The 10,495-nt window shown below is 50.7% G+C and overlaps 1 protein-coding gene across 1 annotated transcript; it reads left to right on the forward strand.

Moving 5' to 3' along the window:
- The first annotated feature begins 2,294 nt into the window (after positions 1–2,294).
- On the forward strand, positions 2,295–9,841 carry RMI2 (RecQ mediated genome instability 2). Its single transcript, XM_029051584.2, has 2 exons — positions 2,295–2,578; positions 8,807–9,841. Exons 1-2 carry the CDS (start codon positions 2,308–2,310, stop codon positions 8,953–8,955), a joined length of 420 nt encoding a protein of 139 aa, XP_028907417.1. The 5' UTR covers positions 2,295–2,307; the 3' UTR covers positions 8,956–9,841.
- Positions 9,842–10,495: the final 654 nt, after the last annotated feature.

Genomic DNA, 10,495 nt, shown 5'->3' on the forward strand with positions numbered 1-10,495 from the left:
AATGAACTGCAAGCGCTCAGTAAATACTATTGAATGACTGAATAGTAAGCGCTCAGAAAATACTGTCGAATGAACAGTAAGCGCTCAATTAATACTATTGAAAAAATGAATAGGAAGCACTCGATAAATACAGTCCAATGAGCCGTAAGCGCTCAGTCAATACGACTGAATGACTGAATAGTAAGCGCTCAAAAAACTCGGTGGAATGAATGAACAGTAAGCACTCAATCAATACTATTGAACGAATGAATAGTAAGCGCTCAATAAATACCGTCGAATGAATGAACAGTAAGCACTCAATCGATACTATTGAAAAAATGAATAGGAAGCACTCGATAAATACAGTCGAATGAACTGTAAGCGCTGAGTCAATACTATTGAATGACTGAATAGTAAGCGCTCAAAAAATACTGTCGAATGAATGAACAGGAAGCACTCAATACTATTGAATGAATGAATAGTAAGCACTCAATAAATACCGTCGAACGAATGAACAGGAAGCGCTCAATCAATACTATTGAAAAAAATGAATAGTAAGCACTCAGTAAATACTATCGAATGAACCGCAAGCGCTCAGTCAATACGACTGAATGACTGAATAGTAAGCGCTCAATAAACACGGTCGAATGAATGAACAGTAAGCACTCAATACTATTGAATGAATGAGTAGTAAGCACTCAATAAATACCGAACGAATGAACGGGAAGCGCTCAATTGATACTATTGAAAAAATGAATAGGAAGCACTCGACAAATACAGTCGAATGAACTGTAAGCGCTCAGTCAATACTATTGAATGACTGAATAGTAAGCGCTCAAAAAATACTGTCGAATGAATGAACAGTAAGCACTCAATACTATTGAATGAATGAATAGTAAGCACTCAATAAATACCGTCGAACGAATGAACGGGAAGCGCTCAATCGATACTATTGAAAAAATGAATAGGAAGCACTCGATAAATACAGTCGAATGAACTGTAAGCGCTCAGTCAATACTACTGAATGACTGAATAGTAAGCGCTCAAAAAACGCGGTCGAATGAATGAACAGTAAGCGCTCAATACTATTGAACGAATGAATAGTAAGCACTCAATAAATACCGTTGAATGAATGAACAGGAAGCGCTCAATCGATACTATTGAAAAAATGAATAGGAAGCACTCGATAAATACAGTCGAATGAACCGTAAGCGCTCAGTCAATACTATTGAATGACTGAATAGTAAGCGCTCAAAAAACACGGTCGAACGAATGAACAGTAAGCACTCAATACTATTAAATGAATGAATAGTAAGCGCTCAATAAATACCGTCGAACGAATGAACAGGAAGCGCTCAATCGATACTATTGAAAAAATGAATAGGAAGCACTCGACAAATACAGTCGAATGAACTGTAAGCGCTCAGTCAATACTATTGAATGAATGAATAGTAAGCGCTCAATAAATACCGTCGAACGAATGAACGGGAAGCGCTCAATCGATACTATTGAAAAAATGAATAGGAAGCACTCAAATACAGTCGAATGAACCGTAAGCGCTCAGTCAATACTATTGAATGAATGAATAGTAAGCGCTCAATAAATACCGTCGAACGAATGAACGGGAAGCGCTCAATCGATACTATTGAAAAAATGAATAGGAAGCACTCGACAAATACAGTCGAATGAACTGTAAGCGCTCAGTCAATACTATTGAATGAATGAATAGTAAGCGCTCAATAAATACCGTCGAACGAATGAACGGGAAGCGCTCAATCGATACTATTGAAAAAATGAATAGGAAGCACTCGATAAATACAGTCGAATGAACCGTAAGCGCTCAGTCAATACTATTGAATGAATGAATAGTAAGCGCTCAATAAATACCGTCGAACGAATGAACGGGAAGCGCTCAATCGATACTATTGAAAAAATGAATAGGAAGCCCTCGATAAATACAGTCGAATGAACTGTAAGCGCTCAGTCAATACTACTGAATGACTGAATAGTAAGCGCTCAAAAAACGCGGTCGAATGAATGAACTGTAAGCGCTCAATCAATACTATTGAACGAATGAATAGTAAGCACTCAATAAATACCGTCGAATGAATGAACAGGAAGCGCTCAATCAGTCCACTCCTGAGTGAATGAATGAGTGCTAGCCAGATCCCCCGGCGCATGCGCACTGGCGGCCCCTCTAGCCCCGCCCCCCGGCTCCGGCCATTGGCGGGCGGCGAGGCGGCTCCCGATTGGCGGGCCCCCCGCGCGGGCGGCGCCGCCGATTGGCCGCCGGGGCCGTCCGTCGTCGTCGGCGGCGGCGGGCGGGCAATGGCGGGCGCCAGCTGGGGCGCGGCGGCCCCGCCGAGGAAGGTGATGGCGGCGCAGCTGCGGCGGGAGCAGGAGGCGTCGTCGTCGTCGTCGTCGTCGTCGTGGTCGTCGTCATGGCGGCCGGGCCGCCCTCCCGCCGTGGTGTGGATGCAGGGCACCGTGCTGGCGGTGGACGAGGCGGCGGGCCGGGCCCGGCTGACGGACCCCACCGGCCCCTTCACCGCCAGCGGCCTGCACCGCCTCCCTCGTGGCAAGGCCCGCCCCGCCGCGGGTAAGGAGAAGGCGGGGATGCGCCAGCCGCCAGCGCGGTGCCCACCCCTGGGCTGAGCGCCGGGGGAGACACCAGGGAATCAGGTGGCCCCACCGCAGGCGCCCGCTCTTCATCCCCATTTAATAATAATAATAATGTTGGTATTTGTTAAGCGCTTACTAGGTGCCGAGCACTGTTCTAAGCGCTGGGGTAGACATAGGGGAATCAGGTTGTCCCACGTGGGGCTCACAGTCTTCATCCCCATTTTCCAGATGAGGGAACTGAGGCCCAGAGAAGTGAAGTGACTCGCCCACGGTCACACAGCCGACAAGTGGCAGAGCTGGGATTCGAACTCATGAGCCCTGACTCCAAAGCCCGTGCTCTTTCCACTGAGCCATCCTGCTTCTCGCCGCCCATTTGACAGGCGACGTCACTGAGGCCCAGAGAATGATAATGTTGGTGTTGGGGAGGCGCTTACTATGTGCGGAGCACTGTGCGGAGCGCTGGGGGATTAGTAATAATAATAATAGGGTTGGTGAAGCGCCTGCTGTGTGCAGAGCGCTGTGCTAAACGCTGGAGGAGTAATAGAGAAGCAGCATGGCTCAGTGCAAAGAGCACGGGTTTGGGAGTCGGAGGTCATGGGTTCGAATCCCGGCTCCACCACCTGCCAGCTGTGTGACTGTGGGAAAGTCACCTCACTCCTCTGTGCCTCAGTTCCCTCATCTGTAAAATGGGGATGAAGACTGTGAGCCTCACGTGGGACAACCTGATTACCCTGTATCTACCCCAGCGCTTAGAACAGTGCTCTGCACGTAGTAAGCGCTTAACAGATACCAACATTATTAATAATGTTGGTGTCGGTGAAGCGCCTGCTATGTGCAGAGCGCTGTGCTAAACGCTGGAGGAGTAATAGTGTCGGTGTTGGTGAAGCGCCTGCTGTGTGCAGAGCGCTGTGCTAAACGCTGGAGGAGTAATGTTGGTGTTGGTGAAGCGCCTGCTATGTGCAGAGCGCTGTGCTAAGAACTGGGGGATTAATAATAATAATGTTGGTGTTGGTGAAGCGCCTGCTATGTGCAGAGCACTGTGCTAAGCGCTGAGGGATTAATAATAATGTTGGTGTTGGTGAGGCGCCTGCTGTGTGCAGAGCACTGTGCTAAACGCTGGAGGAGTAATCATGTCGGTGTTGGTGAAGCGCCTGCTATGTGCAGAGCGCTGTGCTAAACGCTGGGGGATTAATAATAATAATGTTGGTGTTGGTGAAGCGCCTACTATGTGCCGAGCACTGTGCTAAGCGCTGGGGGAGATGCAGGGTCAACAGGTGCTCCCACGGGAGGCTCACGGTCTTCATCCCCGTTTGACAGATGAGGTCACCGAGGCCCCCAGAATAATCATAGTGTTGGTAGTTGTTAAGCGCTTACTAGGTGCACAACACCGTTCTAAGCGCTGGGGGAGATACAGGGTCATCAGGTGGTCCCACGGGAGGCTCACGGTCTTCATCCCCATTTTCCAGATGAGGTCACTGAGGCACTGAGAAGCTAAGGGACTTGCCCACAGTCACACGGCCGACAGACGGCAGAGCTGGAATTAGAACTCGCGACCTCCGACTCCCAAGCCCATGTCCTTTCCACTGAGCCATGCCGACATTATACTGCTACGACCGCTACTAATGTCGGTATTTGTTAATTCATTCAATGGTATTTATTGAGCGCTTACTATGTGCAGAGCACTGTACTAAGCGCTTGGGATGACCAAGTCGGCAACTTAACTGTGTGCCAAGCCCCGTTCTAAGCGCTGGGGGAGATGCAGGGTCATGAGGTTGACCCACGTGAGGTGCACAGTCTTCGTCCCCATTTTCCAGGTGAGGTCACTGAGGCCCAGAGAAGTGAAGCGACTTGCCCAAAGTCACCCGGCTGACAGGTGGCGGAGCCGGGATCCGAACCCGTGACCTCTGACTCCCAAGCCCGGGCTCTTCCGGCTGAGCCACGCAGCTTCTCGCTGGGGAAGATAGACCACGACAACGAACCGACCTCAGTCCCTGCCCACAACAAGCTCGCAGTCGAAAGGGGGGGAGACCGATGTCAATACGGGTAAATGATTGGGCAAGTCACTGCACTTCTCTGGGCCTCAGTTTTCTCATCTGTAAAATGGGGATTCGTGCTGGGCGCCCCACCCAGGACAACCTCATCTCCCCCCCAGTGCTTAGAGCCGGGCTTGACACATCATAATAATGTTGGTGTTCGTTAAGCGCTCACTATGTGCAGAGCCCTGTGCTAAGCGCTGGGGGAGATACGGGGTAATAGTGAGTGCTTGCTTAACAGATACCATTATCATTATTAATAGAATGACAGACATGTACATACGTGCTGTGGAGCTGGAGGCCGGGAGAGAGCAGAGGGAGCAAGTCAGGGTGATGCAGAAGGGAGTGGGGGAGGAGGAGAAGTGGAGCTTCGTAATAATAATGATGATGGTGTTTGATAAGCACTTATTAAGTGCCGGGCACCGTAATAATAACGATAACGATGGTATTTGTTAAACGCTACGTGCCAAGCGCTGTCCTCAGCCGTGGAGTAGATACGAGGTTATCAGGTCGTTCCATGTGGGGCTCTCAGTCTTAATCGCCATTTTCCAGAGGGGTAACTGAGGCACAGAGAGGTTAAATGACCTGCCCGGAGTCACGCAGCGGACAGGTGGCGGAGCCGGGATTAGAAACCGTGACCTTTGTCTCCCAAACCCGTACGCGCGTTCCACTAAGCCACGCCGCTTCTCAGCGCTGTACCAAGTGCTGTACTCTACTAAGCGCCGGGCTGGAGGCGAGCAAGGTGGGTTGGACACGGTCCCCGTCCCACATGGGGCTCACGGGCTCAATCCCCGTTTTACGGATGAGGTCACCGAGGCCCAGAGAAGCGAAGTGACTCGCCCAAGGTCACGCAGCGGACAGGGGGTGGAGCCGGGATCGGAACCGGAAGCCGGGCACTGGGACCGGCCGGGACCGAGTCGGAAGCAGCGCGGCTCGGTGGAAAGGGTCCGGGCTTGGGAGTCAGAGTTCATGGGTTCGAATCCCGGCTCCGCCGCTTTGTCAGCTGTGTGACTGTGGGCGAGTCACTTCACTTCTCTGCGCCTCAGTTCCCTCATCTGTAAAATGGGGATTAACTGTGAGCCTCACGTGGGACGACCTGATTATCCTGTATCTCCCCCAGCGCTTAGAACAGTGCTCTGCACATAGTGAGCGCTTAAATGCCAACGTTATTAAATCGTCCAGCCTTACCTGGGGTGGGGGGGGGGGCGTTGCCCTGGGGGCCTGTAGCCCAGTAATAATATAATAGTGAAAATGATATTTGTTATGGGGAGGATACACGGTGATCAGGTTGTCCCACGTGGGGCTCACAGTCTTCATCCCCCTTTTACAGATGGAGTAACTGAGGCACAGAGAAGGGAAGCGACTTGCCCAAAGCCACACAGCTGACAAGTGGCGGAGCCGGGATTTGAACCCATGACCTCTGCCTCCCAAGCCCGGGCCCTTGCCACTGAGCCACGCTGCTTCTCTAAGCAGCGATCTGGTCACTTCCAGGCCTGAATCAGGCAGGCTGGGCTAGTCCTAGAATTCCTCTAGACTCACTGTGGGCAGGGAACGTGCCTGCCAACTCTCTCGTACTATACCCGCCCAAGTGCTTAGGACAGCGCTCTGCACCCAGAAGCAGCGAGGCTCAGTGGATAGAGCACGGGCCCGGGAGGCGGGAAGCCCTGGGTTCTAATCCCGGCTCCGCCACGTTTCTGCCCTGTGACCCGGGGCGAGTCGCGTAACTTCTCGGGGCCCCAGTCGCCTCGTCTGTAAGATGGGGAATAAGACTGCAGGAGCCCCGTGTGGGACGGGGGCTGTGCCCAACCTGGTCAAGCTGTAGCTACTCCGGTGCTTCGAACGGTTAACGATACCATCGTTATCATTATTAGGAAATCCTCAATAAGCGGAATTGGTTCTCGAAGGCGCATCTCCAAGAGGCCATCCCTGACCCGGCCCCCATTCTCTCACAAGGCCCTGATTTCCTCTTCTCCCAATCCCTTAGGCGTTTCCCTTGCTCCCTTTATTCACCCCTCATCCAGCCCCACAATATTTATGTATACATTCATAATGTATTTCCAGTAATCTCTCTAGACTCTGAGCTTGTTGTGGGCAGGGAGCGTCTCTCTCATTGTTATATACGGTTGTATTGTCCTCTCCCAAGTGCTTAGTGCAGTGCTCCGCACACAGTAAGCGCACAATAGATACGACTGATTGTGCTTCCGGTCCAGGCATCTTGAAGCGACCCTCGCCCTCTTTGCACCTTTTTTTTGTCCCAGATTTTGGAAGTAACCAGCCTCGTCTCTTATCTCTGCGTCTCTAGGGCTTGGTGACTTTTATCTTTCCGGTAAGGCCTCGTCCATCCCCACTGCATAGTTGTTCCCGGGTCCTTACTCATCCCTCCCTGAAGAATTTATGATTCGTCCCTTTGATCAAAGCACTAAGCGAGAAATTGGGGCCGAAGGTTGGAGGGGGTGGGGTAAAACCGGCTCATCTTCGTCGGGTTTTCGCTTTTTTCTTCTTTTTTCCTTTTTTTTTTTTTTTTTTTTTTTTACCCAGTCGAGTGGGATTTAAACAGACCAAGTTTTGCTTTCGAGCCCAGGCACTTCCTCAGGGGATCAGAGACGTCATTAGATCATTAAAATAGCAGATTGAGGAGCCGGGAGAGCCAGGGAGCAAAACCGCTGGGACCTTTGCGGAAGAATTACGGGCAGAGGAGTCGGAGGACCTGGGTTCCAATCCCGGCTCTGCCACTTGGCCGCTCTTTGACCTCGGGCAAGTCACTTCTCTGGGCCTCCGTTTTCTCATCTGGAAAAATGGGAATGTTAATACCTGTGCCCCCCCCCCCCCCCCCCCCATCCTCAGACTGTGATTACCCCTGTGGAACAGGGACCGGGTCCAACCTGATGATCTGTTTTCTACCCCAGTTCTTGGTCGCTGTTGTAATAATAATAATGTTGGTATTTGTTAAGCGCTTACTATGTGCAGAGCACGGTTCTAAGCGCTGGGGTAGATACAGGGTTATCAGGTTGTCCCACTTTGAGGCTCACAGTCTTCATCCCCATTTTATAGATGAGGTAACTGAGGCCCAGAGAAGTGAAGTGACTCGCCCGCGGTCACGCAGCTGACAGGTGGCAGAGCCGCGATTCGAACCCATGACCTCTGACTCCCAAGCCCGGGCTCTTCCCACTGAGCCACGCTGCTTCTTACCATTATTACTGCCCTCACATTTTTTAGTTTGCCAAGTGGTGGTGTGGGGTTTGGGTGGATATTGGCACGGTGTCATTTTCGTGCCATTTGGTCCAGTGATCTGCCTCTTGGGTTTTTCGGTAACTCCGGGGGAGGTCAGATTTACCCCGTGTGCAGATCAGCTCGAATGTGCTGAGGCTCTTCATCGGCCAGCCTGTTCTTGGCTTATGATGGGTTTTGGTGCCTTTTGTTTTCATGGTATTTGTAGTACTCGGGTGTTTGCTGGGATAGATAGAAGCTCATCAGGTTGGACACGGTCCACGTCCCACAGGGGGATCACAGTCTTGATCCCCATTTTGCGGGTGAGGAAACTGAGGCAGAGAAGGGACGTGACTCGCCCGAGGTCACACAGCAGACGTGCGGCGGAGCCGGGATTAGCACCCGGGTCCTTCCGACTACCAGGGCCGGGCTCTGTCGACTGGGCCACGCTGCTTCTCAGCATATACTTCAGGCAGAGGCATGAATTACCTTCTCTCCTAGCATTCCTGTCGGTGTCGTGTGCTCCGTTTCTCTGATTCATGCACGGTTTGTGCGCAGGGATTTGGTTATGATTTGATTTTATTACCTTTAACAAACACATATGTGCCAGGTATTCTTGTTGATGGCGATGACTGATTATTTCATTTATCTGCAGTCTGCTCAATTACGAGTGAACTTTTGTCCACTCAGCCTAACCTGCGAACTCGATCTTTTGTTTCAAGTTATGGGCGGGGAATGGGTCTGCCGTTTCTGTTGTATCGTACTCTCCCGAGTGCTTAGTACAGTGCTCTGCACCCAGTGCTCAGTAAATGCCACCGATGGACGACTCAACGGTAGGTAGTTCACCTCTGGTCTTGGCAACCCTGGCACAGAAGAGACACGCGTTTTGACGAATCGGAGCCGCCTTATTTGTTTTTACATTTTCCTTTTCCAGTGGAGTAAAAAGACTTGTTTCTCTCTTTCAGGGATGTATGTGATGATAATGGGAGTGGTTGAATCCTTTTGTCCCGAGCCCTGTCTTCAGGCGGTGAAGATGACAGATCTGTCTGGTAATCCTCTGCACAAGAGCATGTGGGGACTGGAAGTTGAAGATTTACACAGCGCTATTCCCTAGACGAATTTTAATTTGCGCTTGCGGGAATTGGCTTTCAGCACTCCTTGGGCCTCACGGGACTGTTTGTGCCTGTTAAGTTCTCAAGAGCCCTCGTTCATTGGCTTAAGCGATCGAACGATTCCTTTCTAAATGGCCTCCGCAGTGAGGGTAAGGATTTGGGACTTTTAAAATGCTGAAGATATTTCATTTTATTCAGCCCCAGCACAAGCGCTCATTCCTTTCGGCCAGAGTACTGTTGTGAGGAAAACCAGATGTTGTTTTCTGTTTGTGTTTTTTTTTTTTCTTTTTTGTAAGAAAAGCCCCGTATTGCATTTTCCAAATACGGCAGGTGATCTTTTTTTTTTTTTCCACGACCCCGCTCTAGGTTGCAGTATTTGAATCTCAGTCACTGGCCATGGTGATTAGCGTGGCTTTGGGCGGGAAAACAGACTTTATGTGAGAAAGAAGTGACATCACTGCCCCATTTGTTCTCCATTGATGACTTCCATATCCAGTCTGCAAGGCAAACGCTACTTTTTGTAAAGGCAGCCGCTAACAGCTAAGTGGAAAAGACAGCTGCCCTTATATATCAGTCTCATCCCGGTCCAGGACCACATTACCCTGGGACAGAGGATAGGCTGCATCCCCTTACACCCTCAGAGTAACTGTTCAAACTGATCCGCGGGTGTCTGTTTTTCATGGCCTGTTTCGCTTCCGACTGCAAATTCAGCATCTGTACAACTTGCAGCAAATTCCTGAGGCGCTGGCATTGTTAATAAGAGCCTAATGTATTCTATTAGATGTGGAAAGGGTACGTCGGGAGTGGCTGGAAGAGACGGTGTCTTAATTGTGGTTTCACATTTGTTTAGGGTTTTCCAATCTCTGAATAAATTCTTCCTGATATTCACCGGTTGCCTCTGTTGATATTTAGCGCGTCCAACCCAGCCCAACTGAATGGGCTCCCCGGCAAGATCTTTTGTCTTGGGCTGTGAGGTTCAGACACGCCAACTTCTCGTCTAGGAGCCGCATGGCCTAGTGGCTAGAGCCCGGGCCGGGGAGTCAGAAGGACCTGGGCTCTAATCCCGGCTCCGCCGCTTGTCTGCTCTGTGACCTCGGGCCAGTCACTTCACTTCTTCGGGCCTCCGTTACCTCATCTGGAAAATAGGGATTAAGACTGTGAGCCCCTCATGGGACGGGGACCTTAGAACGGTGCTCGACAGGTAGTAAGCACTCAACAAATGCCATTACTGTCATTATTGTTGTTGTTATCCGGAGCCCCTGGGGCAGAAAGGGAAGTGGGTATGAGGACTGGGAGAAGAAGGGCCTCGAATTGCTAGTAGGTCAGTCTCCATTTTGTATCTTTCTCAGCCCTGATTAGAAACTGGCGGATCTTGTCAATCAGTGGTATTTAACGAGCTCTTAGCGGACGCAGAGCGCTGCACCAAGCGTTTGTCAGGCACCTGGGGATAAGCAACTGTGGGAGTGCAGGCCCAGAAAGCCGTGGGGACCATCATTCAGCAGTATTTATTGAGCGCTTACTATGTGCAGAGCACTGTACTGA

Source organism: Ornithorhynchus anatinus, chromosome 2, assembly GCF_004115215.2.
Source record: "Ornithorhynchus anatinus isolate Pmale09 chromosome 2, mOrnAna1.pri.v4, whole genome shotgun sequence".
NCBI classification, from domain to species: Eukaryota; Metazoa; Chordata; class Mammalia; order Monotremata; family Ornithorhynchidae; genus Ornithorhynchus; species Ornithorhynchus anatinus.